The 27,307-nt window shown below is 44.8% G+C and overlaps 2 protein-coding genes and 1 pseudogene across 2 annotated transcripts in view; 2 read left to right on the top strand and 1 right to left on the bottom strand.

Moving 5' to 3' along the window:
- The window catches only part of LOC133243529 (melanoma-associated antigen B2-like), a 203,290-nt gene that overhangs the window by 92,278 nt on the left and 83,705 nt on the right, over positions 1-27,307 (top strand). The gene's annotated exons all lie outside the window — the stretch shown is intronic.
- Positions 9,811-11,119, bottom strand: LOC133242878 (ubiquitin-conjugating enzyme E2 D3-like; annotated as a pseudogene).
- LOC133243528 (melanoma-associated antigen D2-like) lies at positions 15,974-21,143 on the top strand. Its single transcript, XM_061410506.1, has 2 exons — positions 15,974-16,199; positions 18,719-21,143. Exon 2 carries the CDS (start codon positions 18,780-18,782, stop codon positions 20,910-20,912), a length of 2,133 nt encoding a protein of 710 aa, XP_061266490.1. The 5' UTR covers positions 15,974-16,199; positions 18,719-18,779; the 3' UTR covers positions 20,913-21,143.

Raw genomic sequence — 27,307 nt, 5'->3', positions numbered from 1 at the left:
TGGTACAAAACTCTGGGACCTGGGATTATCATTTTCTACAGAATTTGAGACTCATTAACCAAATTGAGGATGATTTCCCACAAGCTTGAAGAATGTACAAAGAGAAATGGGAGGATTGAAGCATAAAGCATTGACCAGTTTAAAGTGGTTTTGCCTCCTTAAAACAGGTTGTTGAATAATCAAACCTTGAGTTATTTATAGAGGCAGCACTATGCATGTGCCAAAAAGGAGCCTATGTTTCCAGGATGACTGCAGAACCAAGAGGGTTCAGTCTCTGGAACTCTCAGAGTAGGAATGTGGCCAGGGGAGAACTTTATGAAGTCCTTCAATGCGGAAAATCTGGCTTCTAGCAGCATGAATAGCTTACATGAACTAATTCAAGACTAGCCGATTAGCTTCCAAGTTTGCGGTTCCCCTAAACCCTTTCATTTTACTTCAAACTCTGGATTGAGGAGACAGATTTGAGAGCCCTACTTCTGTCTTCTTGCTAGTCCACCTTGGATTAAAGTTTGTCTCTCAAAAGCCCATTCCATAGTTTGGCTTCTATGTGCATCAGGCAGTGAGCCCTCGCTGGGGAACACTAGTGCCTGATAGGCCTGGAGTTAGATTCCTCTCTGAATTCCTCTAGATCTGACGCTGTTATACTCTTCTTGCTCTAAAGCAGAACTTGTGTTCCTTAACACTCAAATGTATCCTGGGATAAAAGTAAGGACTCTGGATATATTCCAATACACTTCTTTAGGCACAAAGCGTTGAAGGCTACATCAATAAATGACAGGAATAAAGAAGAGAAACAGATGATAGGGACCATAAGATCGTCTCTCTGTGCAGTGTCAGATAACCTCATTCAGAATAGCACAAAACCATCTTGGATGGCTTTTTTCCTTTAGAATTGTACTCATATCTCAAATATAGTGACTTGGGTTCTAGATCACTGATATAAAGTGAAAATTGCCATAGAGTAAATCATTAGGAATTTGGGGGATTCCTAGTGCTTATAAAAGTTGTTAAGCCTATTGTACACTTACTAGAAGATGTCTAAAAAAATGCACATAGCTTAATTTACAAATGTAAGACAGTTACAATAGTAACAAAGACAACTGATGAGGGCACCAGAAGAAATGAAATAAGGAAAGAGTTTAAAATATTTAAAGAATTAACAATATGTGGAACAGGGACCCCAAGTGAATACATGATGTTGGGAAATGATGCCATAGACGTGTTTAATGCATGGTTACCATAAACTTTCAGTTTGTAACAAAACACAGTATTTGTGACACATGATTACGTGCAGTACAATGTTTGAAAAGTATGCCTGTCAATCAATTAAAACAAGTCGTGAAAAGAGACTGACTCTGGCTTTTGAAAAGGACGGAGCAGCATTTTTCTCTGGGAGGACACCCCATTTTGCCCCCTGCCTTCTGTGTTATTTTCCCCATCTCAGGTCAAGTCTGGGACATGAAACTGTAAGGTTTGCATTAGGGACACTGCTGAAGAGTTTGCTGGAATGTGGTGCTCCCCAGGAATCCTTTAATCCAAGAGATAGACAAAATTTGGGCTCCCATAGGTGAGGACTGGAGAGACAAGCACCGTAAAATACAGGTCATTCAGAGACCTCCCAAACTTGCTCTCAGGCCTAGAATGCCCAGACAGGACATTCCATCTTATAAGCCTTGTAGCTCTCTGTGAGGTCAAAGTCTCAGTCTAAGAAGAATGGCCTCAGTTCAGTAGAGGAGAATCTCAGGTTGGAGGGTCAGGTCCCAGGACTGGCCAGGACCATGGTGAGGTCCCTGAGTGAAGAAAGAAGTATCACTAGACCCACAAATGAGGAGGCTTTACAGACCCCTGCCCCTATTCCTAACCCCAGAGGCTCCAGGCAGAGTTATAGGGATCAGAAGCCTCTTCATTTCTATCTGGTCTCAGTGACAGAATGGATGGAACCCCAGTTCTGAGGAGGGTGGCATCTTGGCCCTCATGACTGGGAAGATGAGGACCATCAGTGCTGATGAGAGGGTCTCTCCCACAAAGGAGGAAGGCTCACAAAGTGGCTCGGCCTCTGTCAAGGAGAGATGCACAGAGAAGTGCCCTGATTCCCCACTAAGGACTTGGAGAGGTGAGGGCTTCCTTTGGGGGCAGGAGTTCTCAAGTCCATAGTGTGAAGGGTCCTGGGCTCTGACAGACGGCATGGTGAGAACCCTAAGGGATGACCCAAGGACTGCTGAACACTGAACGACGGGGTCCCCATAGAGCTCCGCCCCTTCCATCATCCCTCAGAGATCGTGCACAGGGCAGCCATAGCCGGAAGTGTCTGCAAAACTTCCGTGCTGGTGGCAAAGAGCTCGGACTGATGTTCAGCGCATTCGTGTGGCTAAGAGTGGATTCCCAGGACTGATCTGTGGGCAAGGTGAGGACCTGAATGTGGACTCAAGGGACCATTCCCCCGTCCTGTAACAAAGATAACGCCCAAAGTCTCATCTCTATGATCGGCAGGGGACGGTTCCTACAACTCTCTTAGGCCAATTTCTTCGGTACATCGTGATCTAAGACATTCTGTAAGATAAGCGATTACTTGACTCTGTAAATGAAGAAAACCTAGGCCCTAACTCCAGTCACTGGGAGAGCGCCGAGTGCGAACGAGGCATGGGGCAGTAAAGATGGAGACACAAAGCGGCACCCATGCACTCAATTCCCGGACTTCTCCCCTGCCGATCTCTAAGAGGTGAAACTTTGTTTGGAGGCTTGTTGACACAGTTCGGGAAAGGGAGCAGTGTCAGACTCTGAGAGATATGAAGATTGGGACTCTGAGGACTGTAGAACACCCTGCCAGCCTTCTTCCCCCTCCCCCAACCCCACCACTTCTGTCAGCTATCAGAGATCCTGGGTATCACAGCTTTAAGAGGCGAGGAAGAGAGGGCCCAAGCCAGCGGATGTCCCAGTGTTCCTCCAGCAATTCTTTCCACACCTAATGAAGCTGAGCCAAATTCTGGACTTTGTGGTTGAGGATAGCATTCAGTGTTCTATAAGTATTATAGAACGGGGCATCCCAGAGGGTGCACAGTGTATAATTTCTTGGGGTTTGTGTTCTGTATGAGGAATTTAGAGATAAATCTGTGTTTTTATGTTCTTGCTACTTTTCAAAGGTTGCTCCTCAATGAAAGCTTATAATCTAACTGTACGAATGACATCAGTCACACTTTCTGTTGTTTATTGGTCTTAAGAGTTTTTCTGTTGTGTAAAAGAAGTGGGAAAGGTTCCATCTTATTCAGTAAGCTGGTTCAAGATAACATGGAATTACAATATGTTATTTCCTTGACAATATGAAAACACTAAGCAGTGCAATATGTGGGATCAAGAAATAGAGGGAAAGTAAGATGGATGGTATTTTATTTCCTCATCTTTCCTAGTTGTGTTTTACAAAATTATAAGTGACTGTGTATGCTTCGTTAATTCAAAAATGTAAAATTAAATTCTAAGAAATTCATCCTCATGCTCACAGGCTCATTTATTCCCTAAACAGTAATTGAACCTCTGCTCATAGAAGACTCCATGCTAATACTTGGAGAGCTGAGAAAAAGATCTAGCCACTCACCGTAAAATTATAGAGTCGAGAAGCAGCTGTCATGTAAAGGAAATGGTGACATGACAGCAGCCAAATGTGAATTCCCTGACACAAGGTAGTGGTGGGCCTTGGGAAAGTATAAGTCTTCCGGTGGGAAGTAATTATAAGTTCTGTGCATGGCAGGCTGGATGAGGCTGTGGCAATCGTGACCAGGAACCAGGTTCTCACATGGTGGGCTACATAGTTTAAAGACAAAGCCTGGGATGGGAAACTGCCCTTAACAGTTACAGGCACACTTCACTCTGTTACACCTTGCTTTATTGTATTTCACAGGTACTGCTTTTCTTTTCTTTGTTGTTTTTCTTTACCAAATTAAAAGTTTGTGTCAGTCAAAATTGCTTCCAGCAAGTCTTTCAGCTCCATGTTTCCAACACCGTTTGCTCACTTCATGTCTGTGTCTCACGTTTTGATACCTCTTGCAATGTTCACACCCTCAGCAGCAAAAATGATGGACTCAGTGAAGGCTCACATAATGGTTAGCATCTTTTTTCTTTTAGCAATGACGTGTTTCTATTTAAGACATCTATATTGTTCTGAGGCACAATGCTATTGCCCACTTAATAACCTATAGTATAGTATAAACATAAATTTTATGAAAGCACTGGAAACCAAAAAATTTGTATGACTCAATTGTGATATGGACTTTCCTTTGGGGGTTGAGACCCAAACCTGCAGCATTTTCTGAGTCTGCCTGGGATTATGAGTAAATCAGAGAGAAATCATGTGAAGCTGGCATGGAATGTGTCCTGTGCTCTTATTCCAGTACAGGGAAACCCTGTGCAGATTAGATGGTTTATTCATGTTGTCTTCTGTCTGTGGCGTTTCCCAGAAATCAGGGTGGCACTCCCCTGAGGTGGGATGATGCCTTCAAGCCGCTGGACTGGCGCGTTCTGCCCTCGGTGGGGGATCTAGAGCCTACGCCACTAAAAAAATAATAATAATTGAAATCAAGTTATCTTGACTGTAATGTGGCAAACAACAGGGAAGGAATAGACACTTTTGGGTGGTTAAATGAATGAAAGTGGGAGTGGTTTATGTAAAAGGTCAAGTGAGAGATAGGTAAGATTGGGGCCTTTGAAACATTTTGGAGCTTTCTGTTACATCCACTGAGGATGTCTACCTCATGGCGACCTTAAGTGGCATACTCTTAACTGGGATATGCTAGGTTTCCTTGCTAACCACTATTTTTCTGATTTATTTATTGATGAGTTTGGAGATAAGTCTACTCCTGTGAAATGACCACCACAGTTTATGCCATAAACATATCCATTACCTCCAAAATTCCCTTCTTATCCTTTTTTAAATTTATTTTTAATCGGAGTGTAGTTGCTTTACACTATTGTGTTGGTGTCTGCCATATATCAACATGAATCGGCCATAGGTATACATATGTCCCCTCCCCCTTGAACATCCCCCCACCTCCCACTTCTTCCCACCCATCTAGGTTTTCACAGAGCACCAGTTTGAGCTCCCTGCATCACCCAGGAAATCCCCATTGGCTGTCGATGTTCCATATGGTAATGTGTATGTTTCAGTATTGCTCTCGGTTTGTCCCTCCCTCTCATCCACCCCTGTGTCACCAAGTCTGTCCTCTATGTCTGCATCTCCATCCTGCCCTGCAAATACATTCATCAATGCTGTCTCCTAGATTCCATGTATGTGTCAGGATACGATGTTTATATTTCTCTTTCTGACTTTCTTCACTCTGTATAATAGGCCCTAAGTTCACCCACTACATTGGAACTCACTCAAATATGGTCTTTTTATGGCTGAGTAGTACTTCATCATATACAGAAACCAGAGCTCCTTTATCCATTCAGCGATGGACATCTGGGTTGCTTCTGTGGCCTATATGTTGTAAATAGTGCTGCAATGAACATTGGAGTACATGTGTCTTATTCAGTTATGGTGTCCTAAGGGTTTATGCCCAGTAGTGGGATGGTTGGGTCATGTGGTAATTTTATTCCTAATTTTTTAGGAAACTTTATAGTCTTCTCCATAGAGGCTGTATCAATTTACATTCCCACCAACAATGCAAGAGAGTTCCCTTTTCTCCACACCCTGTCCAGCATTTATTGTTTATAGACTTTTTGATGATGGCCATTTTGACAGATGCCTTCTCACCCTTTATGTTTTGTGTCTGGGATAAGAACACTTGCCATAAGATTTGACCTCTTAGAGAGTGTACAATATAGTATTTTTAACTATAAGCTCTATATTATATAGTAGATCCCTAGAACTTATTCGTTTTGTATAATTAAACTTTGTAACTTTTGATTAATACTGAGAATTGGAATGCTGCCTGCTGTATCAGTGAATAAATACTGTCAGTTATTGACAGTTGCAGCCACCACGGATGGTGAACCCTGAGGGAACACAGCATGTAAAAATACAGGACACGGGCCCCAGATATGTGAAGTTCATATCAAAGGAATGATTTCAGTGAGCCCCGATTCTTGCATCTTTCCATATATGGAAAAATGCTAAATTCCTTAACCAGGGTTATCTGGTTTTCCTTCATTTATCATAATCTTTTGATATTCAGACTACCTGCCCTTTGTTGCAAAACTTCTATGTAACCTGGCTCCTCCCCTCCCTTCTTTGGAGGAGTTCTCTCAGGATTACTGGAGACGCTGCCTCCTGGGATGAAGTCCTAAATGTTTGTACCAAAGAGAACATACCTGTCAGCTTTTAAGCTGTGAATGTTTTTTTTTTTTCTTTTAATTTATTTATTTTAATTGGAGGCTATTTACAATATTGTAGTGGCTTTTGCCATACATTGACATGAATCAGCCATGGGTGTGCATTGTTCCCTTTCCTGACCCGGCTCCCACCTCCCTCCCCATCCCATCTCTCAGGGTCATCCCAGTGCACCAGCCCTGAACACCCTGTCTCATGTATAGACTGTGAATGTTTTTTAAGTCTACAATTCCTTCTCATTCACCCTCCCATAGACCATGGCAACCACCACTCTGCTCTCTGTTTTTTTGACTTTGAGCATTTTAGATTCTTCATATAAATGACATGCAGTATTTGTCTTTCTGTGTTTGGCTTATTTCACTCTAGCAGAAGGTCCTCTTGGTTCATGCACGCTGTAATAACTGGAGAGGTTAGCTTCTTTTTAAGGCTGAATGGTGTTCCATTATATGTGTATTTTGCATCTTTTTTATCCATTCATCTGTCACTGGACACCTAGGCTGCTTCCCTTTCTTGGCCATTGTGAGTAGTGCTGCAATGAACATGGGAGTGCAGAGCTCTCTTCGAGGTCCTGATTTCAGTTCCTTTGGATAGTAGTGGAATGTGGAAAGTATTATGTGTTATTTTTCATTTTTTGAGGAACTGCTACACTGTTTTCCCTGTAAATTGGCTGTACCAATTTATATTCGTACCAGCAGTGTTGAATATGTATAGTTTACTAAGAAACTTGCAAACTGTCTCCCAAAGTGGCTCTACCATTTTGCATCACCACCACTGAGGAATGAGTGTTCTTATTGATTCACCTCCTTACCAGCATTTGGTGTTGTCAGTCTTTGAACGCTGGCCATTCTGAAAGGCATGTCGTGGTATCTGCTTGTTTTTTTAATTTGCAGTTCCCTAATGGTATATGATGTGGAGCATCTTTCCATATGCTTGTTTGCCATCTCTGTATCTTCCTGGGCAAGGTATCTATTCCAATCTTTTGTCCATTTTTTATGAAATGTTTTCTTCTTATTAATATTAAGAGTTCTTTGTATATTTTAGATTAGAGCCTTCATCAGATATGTCTTTTGCAAATATTTTCTCCTAGACTATGGCTCATCTTGTTGTTCTATTGATGTATTTTTATAGAGCAGAAGTTTGAAGGGAATAAAATCTAGCTTATCAATTATTTCTTTCATGGATCCCCATCACTTTTTTCTGTGATGATATTTTGTGGATTGGTTTGCTATGTGGCACATGGGATCTTAATTCCCCAACCAGGGTCTGAACTCACAGCCCTTGCACTGCAGGCACAGTGTTTGTAAAATTTTAGCTTTTTTATTTTGTGTTGAGGTATAGCAAATTAACAATATTGTGACAGTTTTCAGGTGAACAGTGAAGGGACTCAGCCATACATATACACGTATCCACTCTCCCCCAAACCTCCATCAATACTGCCACATAATACTAAGCAGAGTTCCCTGTGTTACACGGTACAACCTTGTTGCTTATCCATTTTAAATATAGCAGTGTGTACATGTCCATCGGAAATCCCCTAACTATCCCTGTCCCACATCGTTCCCCAGCGGCAACCATAAATTTGTTCTCTGAGACTGTAAGTCTTTCCATTTTGTACTTAAATTCATTTGTATCATCTCTTTTTAAATTATACATCTAAGATATGTCATATAATATTTCTCCTTCTCTGAGTCACTTCAATCAGTAATGATCTCTAGGTCCATCATGTTGTAGATTGGCGGTTGCCACAAGAGGGGGTTGGAGGATGGATGAAATGGGTGTAAGTGTCCAAATGGCATAAACATTCACAACTTTCACTTACAAAATAAAGAAGCCCTAGTGTTCTTGCCTGGAGAATCCCAGGGATGAGGGAGCCTGGTGGGCTGCTGTCTATGGGGTCGCACAGAGTCGGACACGACTGAAGCAACATAGCAGCAGCAGCAGCAGCAGGGATATAATGTACAGCATTGTGACTATAGTTGATCATTGTTGTTGCTAGTGGCCAAGTGGTTTCCTACTCTCTGCAACCCCATGGATTGTAGCTTACCAGCCTCCTCTGTCTGGAATTTTCCATGCAAGAATACTGGATTGGGTTGCTGTGTCCTCCTCCAGGGCATCTTCCCGACCCAGGAATTGAACCCGTCTCTCCTGCATCAACAGGCAGATTCTTTACCACTGAGCCACCAGGGAAGCGCATAGTTAATAATACTGTATTGTATATGTGAAAGTTCCTGAGAGAATATTTATTTAATTGTATTTTATTTTTTAACTTTACAATATTGTATTGGTTTTGCCATATATCAAAATGAATCTGCCACAGGTATACATGTGTTCCCCATCCTGAACCCTCCTCCCTCCTCCCTCCCCATACCATTCCTCTGGGTCATCCCAATAACCCTGTATACGAGACAGCAAAACAGACACTGATGTATAGAACAGTCTTTTGGACTCTGTGGGAGAGGGAGAGGGTGGGATGATTTGGGAGTATATATATATTTTTAAAGTGAGGTATAGTTGTTGTGGGCTTCCCTGGTAGCTCAGATGACAAAGAATCTGCCTGCAATGTAGGAGACCTGGGTTTGATCACTTACTCAGGAAGATCTCCTGGAGAAGGGAATGGTTACCCACTCCAGTGGGTAATTCTTACTTGGAGAATTCCATCGATAGAGGAGCCTGGCGGGCTACTGTCCTTAGGGTCAAAAGGAGTTGAACAAGACTGAGCAACTAACATTTTCACTTCATTTTCATAGTTTATGTACAATATTTTGTTTCAGGGACACAACAAAGTGATTAACAATTTATGAAAGTTATGTTCCATTTATAGTTATTATAAAATATTGGTATATCCCCTTTGTTTTGCAATATACCCTTGTAGCTTATCTATTTTATACATATGAGTTTGCACCTCTTAATCTTCTATCCCTGCCCTTACCCTCCCCCTTGCTGCTCTCCCCTGGTAACCACTGCTAGCTTGTTCTCTGTATCTGTCAGTCTGCTTCATCTGTGTTTTATTTTTTAATTCTCCATATAAATGGTATTATACAGCATTTGCCTTCCTCTCTCTCACATATTTCAGTTAACATAATGCCTTCCAATCAATCCGTGTTCTTGAAAATGGCAAAAGTTCATTCTTTTTTATAACTGAGTAATATTCCATTGTATGTGTGTAGATCTTTTCAAATGAGTGTTTTTTTTTTTGTTTTTTTTTTTTAGCAGTAATTTAAAGTAAGTTGAGTGCTGAAGAATTGATGCTTTTGAACTGTGCTGTTGGAGAAGACTCTTGAGAGTCCCTTGGACTGCAAGGAGATCCAACCAGTCCATTCTAAAGGAGATCAGTCCTGGGTGTTCTTTGGAAGGAATGATGCTAAAGCTGAAACTCCAGTACTTTGGCCACCTCATGTGAAGAGTTGTCTCATTGGAAAAGACTGTGACAGAGGATGAGATGGCTGGATGGCATCACCGACTCGGATTTGAGTCTGAGTGAACTGCGGGAATTGGTGATGGAAAGGGAGGCCCGGCATGCTGCAATTCATGGGGTTACAAAGAGTCGACTGAGCGACTGAACTGAACTGAAAGTTTATTCAAGCTTTAATGCAAGTTATTCTGACTTTAAGGTAGCATCACATGGCATACTTCTGAGTACATTCCTGAAAAATTCTTTTGTACTTATTTCTGTTTTATAGATCTATGCAACCTCTGGCACTTGGTAGGCTATCATCTGGGTTCGGATCACATAGCAGTGAACAAATGGATACCAGAACTTTAGAAATCATGAAAGCAAGAGACCACAGTGATCCTAGAGTAGCGAACGGAGTGTTGCCATTAGTGTTCATGTCTGGATGATAAATTCTGTTGCAAATGCAACCTTAGGTAGTATGAACGGGTAGTCTTTAGGGAAATGAATTGTCCCAGAGAATAAACTGCCTTGATATGGGTTGCCGTTCTTTTTCGTAATTGTGATTTGCCCATGAAATGTATCATCCCCAACTGGACCTGCAGAATATTGTGCTGGAGGGTCCCTGGCGACATCACTAAGTTCCTTATTAATCCATTTCAGTGCCACCATCTGTGCTTTTTGTCTGACTCCTCACTGTCTCAGTGTGTACTCAAAGGTCCGGCCAAAACTCCTGATTATCTGGTGGCTGGGAAGGACTATCTCTTCATCTCACACTGGCTCTGCCAGGCACAGGTCCCTTCTTAATAAACAGAGAGGTTGGACTGGGGTGGGGTCACTGGCAGAGAGTAGATGAGGCTGGAGGGGAAGGGGAAACAAGCAGTGCAAACCCTTAGACTCAGACAAGCATCGAGTACCTGACGGAGACCATCCAAATTAGTGGGTTCTTTTTTATTTTTTTTTTTTCAGATATACAACCAGGAGTGCGATTGCTGGGTCATGTGTTAGTTCTCTTTTTAGATTTTGAGGACGCTCCTTACTGTTATCCATGGTGGCTGCACCAATTGACATTCCCATCAACAGTGTATAGATCTTGTCCACATGCTCACCAACATTTGTTACTTCTGTTCTTTTTGAATGATAGCCCTTCTGATAGGTATAAGATAATACCTCATTGTGGTTTAAATTTGCATTCATAGGACGATTAACGATGTTGAACATCATTTCATGTGCCTCTCAGCTATTTGTATGTCTTCTTTGGAAAAATGTGCATTTAAGTCTTCCGCCCATCTTTTTCTTGATTTTTTTTAGACTGTTATATCAACTGTTTATATATTTTGGATATTAACCCCTTATTGCTTACATCATTGGCAAATATTTTATCCGATATAATAGGTTGGCTTTTCATTTTGTTGATGGTTTCCTTTGCTGTGCAAAAGCTTTTAACTTTAATTACAACACATTTATTTACTTTTGCTTTTATTTCCCTAGCTTTCAGAGACAGATCCAAAAAAATATTGTTATGATTTATGTCAAAGAGTGTTCTGCTCATATTATCTTCTAAGAGTTTTATGGTTTTCACTCTTATAGCTAAGTCTTTAATCCCTTTTCTGTTTACTTTTGTATATACTGTTAGAGAATATACTGATCTCATTCTTTGAGAGCTACATATCAAAGAATGAGATTAGAGTGTAAATACAATTTGGTAGTCAGAAAATTAAATGTTCTTTTATATTTGAGCCAGTAATTCAGTGTTTTCAGAAATTAACTCTGAAGAGACATCCACAACCATATGAAAATACATAAATGTCCATGCACATGTTAATTGAGGGAACATGATATATGCACAGAGTGGAGTACTACAAAGCTATAAAAAGGAATGAGTACAATTTTGTAAACTAATATGGAGTGCTTCCATGATAGATATAGATATATAAAAGAATGTGGGAGTTTGGGGCTAATGTCAATGATACCAAGTCAAGTGCCTTCCCATTCTGGTATGAAGAGGCTTTGAGAGCTGAAGAAGACAGAGCCAGAGCCAGAGCTGCAGCCAGGGCTCCTATGGTGCCAGGGCCAGTGCACTTTCCCGAGCATGTCCAAATTTCCTCCCACCCCTAGTGAAGTCTGAGCAGATATTTCACATTGCATTTCAAGAAAGCAGGCAAACTTCCCACTAGTGGAGGGCCACGGTGGGGCTCATGGAAATTCAGCATATAAGGTATTTATTTGTGTTCCAATACAATATGCACAAATTGGAGGTTTTTCTTTTTTCTGTTTTTAAATATTGTTCCTTTTAATTAAAGATGTGTTTAGCTTCAGATTCCAAGTACACTAATGGCACACCTCTGACATGTACTGCAGATTATCAAGTTGAAAACTAAGAAATTTCGTATTACATAGCACAGACTGAAATCCTTGAATCATTTCTTGTCATTCGGAACAAGATAACATGATATTGCAATATGGATTTTTTTTGTGAAAATGGAAATTTTTCCACAGTGAAGTCTGTGTGATTATCAGATACAGAAAAAAATTTTAAGAAGTATTCATTTCTTCGTCTGTTTTATTTGTTTAGTCTTTCTTTGTAATATTGAAGTTTATTTACCTGGATTGGCTTCGCTTATTTAAGAATGTGGAAGAAGTGAAATCCCAGTAACATTGCTTTCTTGCACACTTGCACTATAGTTGTTCAAATATCAATTTAGCATCTGCTCTTTGGAAGGCTTCTGGGTGGTTTTGGGGATGCTAAGAAAAATAAACTCAACCCCTTCTTATAGAATTCTAGTGTCTAAGAGCAGCATTCATCTAAAGTAGCTGGTGAACTGAGATCTAGGGGCCCAATAAAAATGAGGTGTAAGGAGGTGAGGGGATTGAGGGCTTCCTCATGAGGAGTCTAGTGTAAATACACTGAGGCAAGGCACTTGGAGACTTTAGGACAATAAAAGTCTGGCAGTGGAAGGTAGTTTTAAGTTAGGCTACAGGGCGAGCCCACCAGGGAGGCTGTGGAAACACTGAATAGGGGTCAGACCCTCAGATGGCGGGTCTCAAAGTTGAGAGACTTAAGCCTGGAATGGAAAACTACCCCGAACAATTGCTTTGGAATTATGGGGCTTCCCAGGTGGCTCAGTTGTAAGGAACCCGCCTGCCAATGCAGGAGGCATGGGTTCAATCCCTGGGTCAGGAAGCTGCCCCTGGAGGAGGAAATGGCTACCCAATCCAGTATTTTTGCCTGGAGAATCCCATGGACAGAGCAATCTGTTCAGTCCATGGGGTAGAAAAGGGTCAGATACCACCGAGTGACTAAACAGCAACACAAGTAGACCAGAGAGAAATCCCCCCTAGGGAGGGGATGGAATGTGCCCTGTGCTCCTGTCCCAGTGCCCGTGAACACAGTGCACAACCTAGATGTTTCATGCATATCATCTCCAAGGAGATTCTGTGAAATAAAAGTAATAGTAGAATGAAACCGGAAACTCAGAAGCTAGTGGGCTAACACTCTTTGCTGTGAGTCGTGGAAACAGAGCTCATTTTATTGAAAGGGCATTCCATTCAGCGTTTTTGGCTACGTTGATAATTCCACCAAAGTCTATGAGGTGAGTCTATTTTAGGTGATGGTGAAATTGATGAAGATGCGGGCTTATTTTATTTAGTTACTTATGTATTTGGCTATGCTTGGTCTTACCTTTGGCATGCAGGATCCTTGATCTTCCTTGCAGCCTGCGAGTTCTTTAGTTGCAGCATGAGGAATGTTTCAGTTGTGGCATATAGGATCTTTAGGTGTGGCTTGTGAACTGTTAGTTGCGGCAAAGCTGTGGCATGTGGGACCTAGTTCCCTGATCAGCAGTGGAACCCGGGCCTCCTGCATTGGGAGTGCAGAGTCTTAACCCCTGGACCACTAAGGAAGTCTCTAGGAGTTGTTCAGATGAAAGAGCAGCCGGGAAGGAAGACAGAATTAGTCTCAGAATCAAATTTAGATTCTTCGAGTTTCATTCAGTTAAAAACATACCCCCACACTCAAAATACGATCTAGTAGTGGAAATGAAAGATTCTTTCTAAACAGCATTTTGGACTGATTTGGTGTTCCATGTGCTAGAATGCCACAGATTCTCTGACATCTCCTGGATTTAAAAGATTCCTCAGGGTCGGTGGTATCCTCCAGGATGAAACTATTCATAATCATAGTAAAAACAGATATTGTGTAAAGTCTCAGTGTGGTCCAGGCAGTGTGCCAGGTGCTTTAGCTACATGCCACTAGCCCTACAAAAGCCACTTCACCTGAGGCTCCCCGAGTTTGGGGATGGACCCAAGTCCACACAACTGATATGAGGCAGAGCTGGGACTAGAGCGCTGGTCTGAATTTAACCACAGCATGTACCCTTCCACTTGTCCCGATCTGAGGTGCTCATGAGTCAGTTAATTCACTGTCTTCTAGCACTTCAACGTGTATCTTGAGTGACAGAAAGAAGGACTCTGTGATGAAAACACTGGGATGAAATACATAGCCAAGGCAATATAAACACCATAATAATTAAGAGGTGTGAATAAAGGGGAGAAGGGGGTAATGCTCAGTTAGCATATGATCACCTGCATGTGCAATTCAAACACCCTCAAGTGATCGAGGGCTTACAAGATTATCTGGCGCTATCCTTCTATGTAGAAAGTAATTTTATATGTTTTAATTAAAAATAGTTATTTCTATTTATTTTTTGACTGCTCTGGGTCTTAGTTGTGACACTTGGGATCTTTGTTGCCACATGCAGGCTCTTTAGTTGTGGAATGTGAGATTTTAGGTGTGGCACGTGAACTCTTAGTTGTTGGATGTGAGATTTTTAGTTGCGGCAAGTGGGATCAAGTTACCTGACGAGGGATCAAACCTAGGACCCCTGCATTGGGAGCGCATAACCACTGGACCAACAGGGAGGTGCCAAAAGTAAATATTTTAGAACTACGCTGAATCTGGTGACTCAGATGGTACAGAATTCGCCTGCAATGCAGGAGACCTGAGTTCGATCTCTGGGTTGGGCACAATCCCTGGTGGAGGGCATGTAACACACTTCAGTATTCTTGCCTGGAGAATCTGCTAGGACAGAGGAGCCAGCCGGGCTACAGTACATGGGGTCACAAAGAGTGGGACATGACTGAGCGATTAAGCACACACCCTAAATCTGGCTGAAGAGCAGGAATATATCACCTCTATCTCTTTGACATCATAACATCTGTCCTGAGTTCCTTAATTTCTGCTGCATTTTCCTAATCTTACATCACTTTTGGGACTGAGACCCGTTTTCTCCAAGATTTGCTAGAGGGTACTGCTCACTATTTGTAGGAATATGCATTCCCCAGGAAGCCTTTAATCGAGGGACAGAAGCTGATATGGGAACCTCCATGAAGGAGGACTGAGGGACAATCTTCCCTGAATATAGTGGTCACCCAAAGACTAAGAAGAGGAATCTTAGCTCAGTAGAAGGAGCAGTCCCAGGCTGTGGTAGATGTAGTGAGGATGCTAAGCAAGAGGAATCAGAAGGACTCAAGTTGCATCCCCACTGTCTATTCTCAGAGGCCCTGATGGACTAGGATCACATGAGGATTATCCTGACTTCCAACTTGGAATTCTCAGGAGACTAGGACCTTGATGTAAGACAAGAAGCTTCGTAAAACAGAGTCAAGTTACAGGATTCGTCATGTGTCAATGTGAAGATGTGAAAGTGGACTCACAGTAGCATATACTCTAAAAGGAGGCCCTGGAAAATCACTGATGCTGTGGTCCCCAGGAAGCTCTGGGCACAGATGTCAGGTTGATTTCAGTCTAGAAAGTCTTAGCGAGGTGAGACCTCTGTCTAATACAATCAGCTGCAGTTTCGCAGAGGGAGAGACCTGAATCCAAGGAGGACTTCACATGCGATGCTGAGTGTTAGCGGGGACCCCTGCAGACGGAGCCAAACAGAATTCTGTAAATTCTTAGCGCACAGGAGCTCCTTCTGAGTGGTCCGCTCATTCAACCTGTGTGATCTTAGGGAGGGCTGAGTCTCCTCTAGCCAGATCAGAAGCCAGATGTGCAGATGGGGGTGTCTTGACCATAACCGGACTTAAGGTGAGGACCATCAGTGCTAGTGAGAGGATCTCTCACCCAACGAAGGAGGCTCACAGAGTGGCAACCCACCTGACAAGCAGAGATGCTCAGAGCAGAGCTGGCCTCCCACCACTAGGGACTTGGGAAGGCGAGGGCTCTGTTTGGGAGCTGGAAGACTTGGGTTCATGGGAGGGGGCATCCTGGGCTCCGATACACTGCACAAGGAGGACCCAAGGACGAATGAATATTGAGCTACCGGGGTTCCCATAGCATGCTGCCCCTGCCGTCATCCCTGGGAGACCCCACGTAGGACCTTACGCAGCTCCCCTCCACTTCCGCTTTGAAAGCCAGCGGATCGACCGGTAGCCGCGGCGACCGTATGGCGGACACTTAGTGTTCAGGACTCGTCCGGAACCAAGGTGAGGACGTGAATGTAGCTCATGGGTCTTTCCCAACCCTCCCAGTAATAAAAGTGACCCATCCACATCCCACCCCTGTGATATGGTTCTTATGAGTCCCTCAGAGCTATCGGCTGAATGTGGTCTAGAGTGTCTCAGGCTAAGGTGTTTGTCTATGGGGATAGGCCCGGATTCTACCCCCGGAGGAGGTCTAGGTCCGAGATGAGGGACCTGAGGGCTGATAAGCAGACTTCGACACCGCCAAGGGGACGACACTGAGCGGCCCCCCTGTACTGGGCTCTAGGAGGCGCCGGTTACAGCTGGCCAACTGTGGTGCCCCCTGGTGTCCACTGGAGGTGGTTTTGGGGAAGTGAGAGCCTTGCTGTAATGGAATAAACCCAGTTCAACAAAGGGACCTAGTCTGCAACAATATTAATGGCTGTGACGCTGAATGAGGATGGGGGCTCCTCCCATAAGAAATGGAGTCACATAAGGCGCCAGTCCTATTTTCAGGAGTGGGAGAATCGGGCGTTTTGACATGACACTTCCTGGGACATCTCAGGGAAGTGAGAGACCAGGTCAGTGGGGGCAGCCTCAGGTTGACAAGGGAGGGTTTCAGGTGTCCTGGTGGATGGTGAGAACCTTGGGGGATGTGAATGTTCCACACCACGTCATTCAGAGCACATCGCTCTGTTGTCATCCCTGGGAGACCTCAAGGATACATGTCGGTCCCCACTACGGGCTAATGGGGAAGTAAGGGTCTTGGTCTGAATGGAGTGGTCAGCAGAGGGAGAAACCTTAGACCCTGTCATGAGTCAAATGTAGAGCTTGGTTGCTTCTATGTCGTGGCTATTGTAAATAGTGCTGCAGTGAACACGAGTACAAGTGTCTTTTTCCGTTACCATTTCCTCAGGGTATATGACCACTAGTGGGGTTGTTGGCTTATGTGGTAGTTTTATTCCTAGTTTTTGTAAGCAGAGTGAATTAAGTCAGAAAGAGGAAAGCCAATATCATATATTAATGCATATATATGGAATCCAGAAAGATGGTACTTATGAACATATTTGCAGGGCAGCCTGGGGATGCTGACATAGAGAACACACTCATGGACCCAGTGGGGGAAGGAGAGGGAGGAGCAGATTGAGAGAGTAACACTGAAAATGTACACATTATCATATGGAAAATAGATAACCAGTAGGAAGTAGTTTTATGACCAGGGAGTTCAAAGCCAGTGCTCTGTGATAACTTAAGAGAGGTGTGACGTGGGAGGGAGTTTCCAGATGGAGGAGACATAAGATACACCTATGGCTGATTCATATTGATGTGTGGCAGAAACTTGTACACTATTATAAATTAATATTGTAATATTGCAAAAAAAATTTTACTTTCAAAAAGACATATAGGAGAAACCAGAAGCAAAAAATATTTTAGAACTTGAATTGGGATCTTGTGTGGGTCCACAGGGACATCAACCTGCCTGCACCAGATTTTGTCGTCAGGAGACCATGTTTGGTAAGATAAGGTCATCTTCACTTCCTGCTTTTGGGACATGGAGTGATTGGCTTTTACTATCAAGCAGTCATCACTTCAGGAGAAATTTGAGCTTCTCTACCGGGAGCCCAATTGAGGAACCTGAGTGAGGACTCATTGCATCCATCCCAACCCTCAGATTTCAGCCCAGGAAATCTCAGGGAAGGGCTGTGAGGCCAGGCACCTTCTTTTCTGTTTTATACGAAGTCTACGGGAGGGGAAATGTCTGAAGGTGTAGACACCAGTCCGCAAATGGATAATGGTGCCCAATGTTTTAAGGAGCCAAGGTAAGGACCCTGAATGATGATCCCAGTGAACTCAGGCTAGAAAAGACCTTAATGAACTCTCAGAACTGGTTATCAATCTCCTGGCAGGGAGGTGGTATGAGGCATCCCTTCACTTACCTCTGGATCATGGGGAGGTCTAAAGTGTCTACATCAGAGTAGCAGAGGGAAGGGTGCCAAGGCTCCGCCAGGACTTGACGTGATAATACTGAAGTAGAACTTAGAAAACCCCACTGCTGGCACCTGCTGTCACCTGAGTAAATCCAAAGCAGGGCTGAGAGGGCGCAGAGGAAAAGTAAGGCCTCTGTTCTTCCTCTGTGGGATTCTGTGGGAACGTGGGAGGAAGTTTCAAGATGGAGGAGACATAAGATATACCTATGGCTGATTCATATTGATGTGTGGCAGAAACTGGTACACTATTATAAATTAATATTGTAATACTGCAAAAAATAATTTTATTTTCCAAAAGACATATAGGAGAAACCAGAAGCAAAAAAATATTTTAGACCTTGAATTAGGATCTTGTGAGGGTCCACAGGGACATCAACCTGCCTGCACCAGATTTTGTTCTCAGGAGACCATGTTTGGTCTGAGCAGGAAAACAGGAGCCTTGTGGGTTCCTAGAGCAGTGTCCTCAAGGACACCTGCAGAGGCGGCCTTTGATTAAGCCAAGGTGGAGTCTCCATGTTTGAAGGTGCTCATGTCACCTCATTCTCCATCCTCCAGGTGCCCCAATCTCCTGTCTCTTGGCCGAGACTCCTGCCTGTGGTCCCTGACCACAGCCATCATGCCTCGTGGGCAGAAGAGTAAGCACCGTGCTCGTGAGAAACGTCGCCAGGCCCGAGCTGAGACCCAGGGTGTTCATGATCAGGCTACCACATCTAGGGGAGAAGAGACCACCTCCTCCTCCCCTCCTGATTCAGAGAGCGCTCCCTCAAGCTCGTCTGCTGCTGGCACCTCCAAGGGGCCTCCGGGAGCCCAAGGCACCACCAGTGCTGCTGAAGGTGCTATACGCAAAAGATCTCGTGGTGGTGGCGCAGCACGCTCGAGATCTGGTGTTGGTGGCGCAGCACGCTCAAGATCTGGTGTAGGTGCTGAGGGCCAAGTTCAGGAAGGTGAAAATTCCTCCCAGGCCTCAGCTGCTGCTGTGAGCTCTCACACAGATCTTCTGACCATGAAGGCAGAGCTATTGGTGCAGTACATGCTGTATAAGTATAAGATGAGGGAATTCATTAAGAGGTCCAAAATGCTGCAGAAAATCAATAGAAGGTACAAGGAACAATTCCCTGAGATCCTTAGCAAGGCCTCCGAGCACATGGAGATGGTGTTTGGCCTGGTGCTGAAGGAAGTCAGGCCCAACAGTCACTGCTATACCCTGGTGAGCAACCTAGATCTCAGTGACAGCGAGTCTATGAGAGGTGACTTGGGGCTGCCGAAGAATGGTCTTCTGATGCCTCTGCTGGGTGTCATCTACCTGAATGGCAACCACGCCCCTGAGGAGAAGATCTGGAAGTTCCTGAATATGCTGGGCATCTATGATGGAAGAAGTCACTTTATCTTTGGAGAGCCTAGGAAGCTCATCACAGAAGATCTGGTGCGGGAAGAGTACCTGGAGTACCACCAGGTGCCCGGCAGCGATCCCCCTCGCTATGAGTTCCTGTGTGGTCCTAAAGCGCTCACAGAAACCAGCAAGACAAAAATCCTGCAGTTTTTGGCCAAGGTCAAGGATTCAGTCCATCCTGCCTTGCAGCCGCAATATGAAGAGGCTTGGAGAGAGGAAATAGAGAGCACCGGAGCCAGAAGTGCAGCCAGGGCTGGCACTTCTGCCTCAACCAGGCCTGGCACTGCTGCCTCAGCCGCTGCTGGCCGTTCTGCCTCAACCAGGCCTGGCACTGCTGCCTTAGCCGCTGCTGGCCGTTCTGCTTCAGCCAGGCCTGGCACTGGTGTCTCAGCCTCTTTTGGCCATTCTGCCTCAACCAGGCCTGGCACTGCTGCCTCAGCCGCTGCTGGCCGTTCTGCCTCAACCAGGCCTGGCACTGCTGCCTTAGCCGCTGCTGGCCATTCTGCTTCAGCCAGGCCTGGCACTGCTGCCTCAGCCAGCACTGGCCATTCTTCTTCATCCAGGCCTGGCACTTCTGCCTTAGCCACTGCTGGCACTTCTGCCTTAGCCACTGCTGGCACATCTGCCTCAACCAGGCCTGGCACTGCTGCCTCAGCCATTGCTGGCACTTCTGCCTCATCCAGCCCTGGCACTGCTGCCTCAGCCAGTGCTGGCCGTTCTGCTTCGGCCAGGCCTGGCACTGCTGCCTCAGCCACTGCTGGCACTTCTGCCTCAACCAGCCCTGGCACTGCTGCCTCAGCCAGTGCTGGCCCTTCTGCTTCGGCCAGGCCTGGCACTGCTGCCTCAGCCACTGCTGGCACTTCTGCCTCAACCAGCCCTGGCACTGCTGCCTCAGCCAGTGCTGGCCGTTCTGCTTCGCCAGGCCTGGCACTGCTGCCTCAGCCACTGCTGGCACTTCTGCCTCAACCAGGCCTGGCATTGCTGCCTCAGCCACTGCTGGCACTTCTGCCTCATCCAGCCCTGGCACTGCTGCCTCAGCCAGTGCTGGCCGTTCTGCTTCGGCCAGGCCTGGCACTGCTGCCTCAGCCACTGCTGGCACTTCTGCCTCAACCAGGCCTGGCATTGCTGCCTCAGCCGCTGCTGGCCGTCGTGCCTCAACCAGGCCTGGCACTGCTGCTTCAGCCGCTGCTGGCACTTGTACCTCGACCAGGCCTGGCACTGCTGCCTCAGCCACTGCTGGCACTTCTACCTCAACCAGGCCTGGCACTGCTGCCTCAGCCACTGCTGGCCCTTCTGCTTCAGCCACTGTGCACCCCAGGGCCGCATCCAGCCGCTTATCTCGTCCCTAGTGTGATCTGAAGCCCGTTCACTTTGTGGCTGGAGAAGCCAGTCAACCTGTGCTCCTGATATGCATCAATAACTTGTTGACTTTATTTCCCCCAATTTTCAGTTGTTAAAATTTTTCAACAGAAAGATCATTTAAAGTCATGATATAAGTATATGAATAACATGGGTCACACACACTTTGCTGTTTGTCAAGTTTAGAAGTAAGAATTTTGTTTTCTCAAATAAATATTGGAAATCGTCGCATCACTTTTGTGATCCAGGATGAGAATAACATCACTTTAGGATAAGAGTGTCCTTAGAAATGCGAAAGACACCACACTAATAGAGGCTTAGAACATTGATACATTGTTAGGGAGATAGCTGAAATTTCTTCAGATTTTGGCTGGATTTACTCTCTGCTTAGTCTCCCTTTTTGTAAGTGTAAAAGACACATACTTGCCTCTGCTTATGGTTTATGGTTTTCAAGAATGAGAATATAAATTATAGCAAATGATTTATTCATGGCTCTTCTTTTACACAAACATTGAGAATCTGCTCTTAAGTCTTCATGCTTGTACTGGTGGTGATTAGTCAAAAAAAGTCCTAGCCTCTGTCCACTCATTAAAGTTTCTCAGAGATGCTGTCATTCTGTGGAAGAGGCTGAGATACTCTCTACTTCAGGAAGAACAAGAAAGAAGCAGGGTAAAGAGGGGAGAGAACATATTACTTTGGTTTCATTGCTAAGCAGAATTTTGGCTGATTTGGGAGGTTGGGTCTTTTTTTTCCCCCACTTGGAACACTGCATAGTTTCTGATATGTGATAGATTGAAAAAAAAATCCGGCTGATGTAACATCTGAGGTCAAGATATTCATAGTAATAACTGCCATTGTTCCTAATGTCTCAATAGAGACAGGCGCTGTGACAGAAGCTTTCCATAAATACTTATATTCCACCAATCTGACAAGAAAAGGCTTATCAAACTTACTTCACAGGGGAGAGCCCAAGGCTCATAGAGTTAGGGTTTGGTTTTGTGCTGAAATACATGAGGCTGGTAAATGACAGCTGGCAATAGACTCCTGCTCTACACTACTTATCACTCATACTGTTGTTCTCCCCCCAACCTGAGACATACCCTTGTCTTTGTTCTTTAACAAGTCCTTTTAACATTTGACAATTCCTTATTTATTTATCATTTATTTATTTATTTGGCTGTGCTGGATCTTACTTGCTCCACGTGTGGTCTAGTTCCCTGACCAGGGATCGAACCTGGGCCCCCTGCATTGGGAGCCTGGAGTCCTAGCCATTGGACCACCAGGAAAGTCCCCACCCTGTATCTTTTATTTCAGTGCTTTTCTCAGTACTCCAAAATTTGTCCTAGGTGATAGCAAAGAATGCCCTCGTGCTCAAGCTACTGGGTCGAAATGTGTAGCCAGAGTAGTAAGAATACCAGATATACTTAACCAACAATATGTATCCCATATTCATTACTCATAGATAAGCGAAAGAAACAATATTCAGGGACAGTACAAGCATGTACATTGGCCATGTTAGATAACTTCTGAAGAGCAAGGAGTCTCCATATCATCCTTACAGTCTCTTCCCTGTGGAAAGTAAACCTATCAGAACAGAAATGACATGAGAATCTTCACCTGGCTGATGAGATAGATTGATCTACTTTTTTCTCCCTAAAGGACTGCCACCTGTCCTGGGACTCCCGCCTTGGACTATAGCTTCTCCATCTCCCGTCACTCCTGGGACAGGGACCCATTCTCTGTAGCACTGCAGAGCAAACATAGCTCAGGAGTTTGTAGAGACATGGAATTTCCCCAAAGGTCTTTAATCCAAGACACAGAATGCAAGATGAGGGCCCCAGGTAGGAGGATTGAGGAGAGCAAGACCCAAGAATATGGGGGGTGGTGGTCAGCACTCCCTTCTGATCTCAGACACAGAGGAATTCAGAACTGGTGGGCTTAGGCTATTAGCCTTAGCATAGCCTCACTTATTCTTCAGGCTTCTCAGAGACCTAAGAAACTTGGTCTCGGCACAGAGTTCTGATGTTGGTAGAGAGAATCAATCTCGCAGAAATGATGGTGATTAACCTGAATGAGGGTGATGGAAAGACCCATCCAGAACAGAAGGATCCTGTAAAGACCCGTCCTCACTGGCAAGCCCATGAAGTCCAGAACTATCTGGGCTGCTGTGGTTAACACTTTCAACTCAGGTCCTGGGGAGGTGGGGACATTGGGAATCTGCAGAGAATAGAGCCCCAGGAAGGGTGCAGAGTCAAAGTGAGGACCCAGAGTGTGGACATGAAGCCCCTCAATCCACAGCTGACAGGACTACACTTAGTCCCTCCTCTCCAGTTAGCCCTGGGAGGCATAGGTAAGTGCTGGCTGGCTCAAGGGCCCCGTGACTTCTACCTGGAGGGTTTCAAGGAGTTGACCTTGGTTTATAGGCTGGCTCTTCATCAGAGAGTGGAAATCCTAGGCATGACATTTGTACAGTCCTGTATGAGGAGTGTGTCAGCCAACTACCCCATTACAGATAAATTCTTAGAAAGTCCTGCAACTGTAATGGACCCTGGGAGGGAACAGGCAGGGCTTTCAGACTGGGTTTATCCCTTATTTTCTGAAGGCAAATGGCTTCAGGGCCTTAAAGTCCTTGGGCTAATGGAGGGAGGCTGTATCAGCTGAGGAAGGGTACCCTGTTCCTAACAGGAATCAACTGATGATACTGACTGACAGCCAAGGATCCCTCCCAGAAAGAAGGGGGTTATACAGAAGGCACTGTCCCTGTTGTCAGGACTGGGACTGTGCCACTTAGGCCTGGTGACATGGTGAGTCCTACTCACTTCCTCCCAGAGGATCACATGGAGGTAAGGAACCTCATCCTGATCAAAGGGAGCAGCCGAAGCTCAGCAGAAGGATGATTTCCACGTTGTGCCAGAAGTTGAGGTAAGGACCCTGAAGACTTGAATAGACTACCCACCTCAAAACAGTGGGGGCAGAACATATTCCTTCCACTCCTGTTAGCCTCAGAAGACCATGGCCTGTGGTGGCCCTACGAGGCAAACTCCTCTTCCTCCTCACGGATCAGGGAACTATTGGCCTGAGTGGAGAAGCTTTAAGGCAAGTCAGGGAATGTTTCCAGCTCGGGAATATTTCCAGGTTCTTTCCAAGACGGTGAGGACAGCAAAGAATGTGGGAACATAAACACCAGGATGGCCACACAGTATGTTCCCTACTCTGCCTAGAAGGCCTCAGGCAAATTTATCAGGCCAAGGGGCCCTTCAGCTCTGACCGAGGAGTATCAGGAAAGTTAGGGTTTGGTCTGATGGTGGTGTCAACAGAAGGGGGAGTCTTGGGCTTGGCTGAGAGTCAAATTTGGGACCCTGATTTGGGCCCCTGAGAGGAACCACCTGTCATTCCCATGGAGCTTGCCACAGCTTTCATTCTTGTGAGACTACGGGTAGGGGTGGCTAGATAAGGCCATTCTTACTTCCTCCTCCAGGCTCACAGGGAGGTATCAGTCTTACTATGAGGAGATAGGCCACAGGTCAAGAAGGAGGGGATTCCCCAGGCTCCACCAGAAGTCAATTTGTGAAGCCCGAGTGGAGACTGAGGGGTCTATTCATCCCTGAATAGAGGGGACAAAGGAGAGCCATGCCCTCCCATTTGATGTCAGTTCTAGAAAGCTCAGGAGAAGACTGTCAGGCAAGGCTCTCCCTCACTTCTTATACCAGACCTTCTTCTTTTTCTTCTTCTTGAATTGCTAAGTCATGTCTAACTCTTTTGTGACTCCATGGACTGTAGCCCACCAGGCTCTTTGTCCATGGGATATTCCAAGGAAGAATTCTAGGCTGGGTTGCCATTTCCTCCTCCAGGGGATCTTCCTGACCCAGAGACTGAGTCTGCGTCTCCTGCAGCTGCTGTATCACAGGCGGATCCTTTCCTGCTGAGCCATCAGGGAAGCCCTATATCAGGCTTAAGGGAGGTGAGATCTTCGTTGCAAAGTATAGCCACCAGTCCTGAGAAGGGAGGGATATGGTTGGTGCCTGCCAGGCACTGTGGCAGATGCTTTACAGTTACCACCACATGCCACCAGTCCTTCCAGACAGGGCTTGTCAAACTCCCTTCACAGTTAAAGAGCCCGAGGCGCTCTCAGAGAGTTTAATGATGTGACAAACTTTTCCATGGCTGTTTAAGTGACAGGGATGGCCATAGGCCCTTGATTTGAGTTAGTCAAGAATACAATAGCTAATACTTATAGCTATGTCAACTAGAAAGAAAGGAATACATCAAGGTTGTGTATTGTCACCCTGCTTATTTAACTTATATGCAGAGTACATCTTGCAAAATGCTTGGCTGGATGAAGCACAAGCTGGAATCAAGATTTCAGGGAGAAATATCAATAACCTAGGATTCACAGATGATACCATCCTTATGGCAGAAAGCAAAGAAGAACTAAAGAACCTCGATGAAAGTGAAAGAGAAGAGAAAAAGCTGGCTTAAAACTCAACGTTCAAAAACCAAAGATCATGGCATCCGGTCCCATCATTTCATGGCAAATAGATGGAGAAACAATGGAAACGGTGAGAGACTTCATTTTGGGGGGCTCCAAGATCACTGCACATGGTGACTGCATGTGCATGTGCAGTTGCTTTTCACTTGGTATAATGTTTCAGTTATGCAAGATGAACCAATTCCAGAGATCTGCTGGGTAACATTGTGCCTATATTTAACATTACTGTATTGTGTGCCTAAATATTTAAGTGAGTACATCTGATGTTAAGTGGTTTTACCACAACAATCATTTGAAAAGTTGATTGTCTTGCTCCCTGTCCAGGACAGAGGAAGATGATTAAGTGCAAGCATTTAGAGAACTCTTTTATAATGTTAGTGAGAATGTCAATGGGTGCAACCATCGCGGAAAACAGTATTGAGGTTCCTCAAAAAATTAAAAATTGAATTACCATATGATTCAGCAAGCCCACTTCTGGGTTTTAATCCAAAAAATTTAAAATTAGACTCTCCAAGAGATATTTTCATTCCTGTATTTGTTGCAGCATTATTCACAATAACCGATACAGGGAAGCAGCCTAAATGTCCGTTGATGTATCAATGGATAGATATATGATATATACATATCATGGAGTGTTGTGTGTGTGTGTGTGTGTGTGTGTGTGTGTGTGCATCCTCAGTCACTTAGTTGTGTCTGATTCTTTGAGACCCCATGGACTGCAGCTCACCAGGCCTCCCTGCCTTTCACTGTCTCCAAGAGTTTTCTCAAACTCATGTCCATTGAGTCAGTGATGCCATCCAACCATCTTGCCCTCTGCTGCCCCCTTCTCCTCCTGCCCTCAATTTTTCATTCCTAGCGTCAGGGTGTTTTCTAATGAGCCAGCTCTTCGCATCAGGTGGCCAGGGTATTGGAGTCAGATTCAGCATCAGTCCTTCCAATAAATATTCAGGGTTGATTTCCTTTAGGATGGACTGGCTTGATCTCCTTGCTGTCCAAGTGTCTCTTAAGAGTCTTCTCCAAGACCACAGTTTGGAAGCATCAGTTCTTCAGCACTCAGTCTTTTTTATGGTCCAACTCTCACATCCATATATGACTACTGGAAAAACCATAGCTTTGAGTACAGGGACCTTTGTCAGCAAACGGATATCTCCGTTTTTTAATACACAGTCTCACTTCGGAGCCTTAGGAAAACGCAGAGCCTTCAGCGAGAGGTCATTTCAAGGGAAGTTGCCTGGTGGGCTAGAGAGACAGTGGGAGTGGTGAGCACAGCCAGATCCTCAGATGGAGGGCCTGAGAGAATCCACAGTCTCCTGGACTGGTGACCTTTACACTGAGTTGAGGGAGCCAGAGACCTCTCCTTAGGACCTACTCCATTATTTTATCTTATGTGTAATTGGGCAAATTCTAGGCAAGTTCTAGATTTTTGTTGGTACTTAAATACGTGGAAATATTCATTATTTAGATGAAAGGGTATCTGGGAGGGAAGATACTGATCAATGACAAAATTTCTAAGAACTCTGAGTTCTTTCCAACTGGGAAAGATTCTACCTCAAGCACTTTCTATGTCACATCCTCTGCTTTGAATGTTACATAATTTTCCTTGCTAGGCAACCTTTAGTTGACTGTGATTTACTTTGCCTAGGAGTTTCAGTAATGTGCTGGGGTTCAGGGGGCTAGTGAAACAGCATGTGAAACAACTGACCAGCTTAAACTGGTTTGACCTTCTCAAATAGATTGTTGATTAATCACACCTTGAGTCATTTTACAAAGAAAGAACTGCATGTGTCCAAGAAGGAACACATGACCTCAGGATGACCCTGGAGCCAAGCTCTTCTGTCTGCAAAACTCAGAGAAGAGAAATATGGCCCCAGGCCATTTACAAAGTGAGAAGTCCTTCAGTGAGGAA

Source organism: Bos javanicus, chromosome X (genome assembly GCF_032452875.1).
Source record: "Bos javanicus breed banteng chromosome X, ARS-OSU_banteng_1.0, whole genome shotgun sequence".
Classification (NCBI taxonomy): Eukaryota; Metazoa; Chordata; class Mammalia; order Artiodactyla; family Bovidae; genus Bos; species Bos javanicus.
This window is presented reverse-complemented; position numbering and strand designations above follow the sequence as displayed.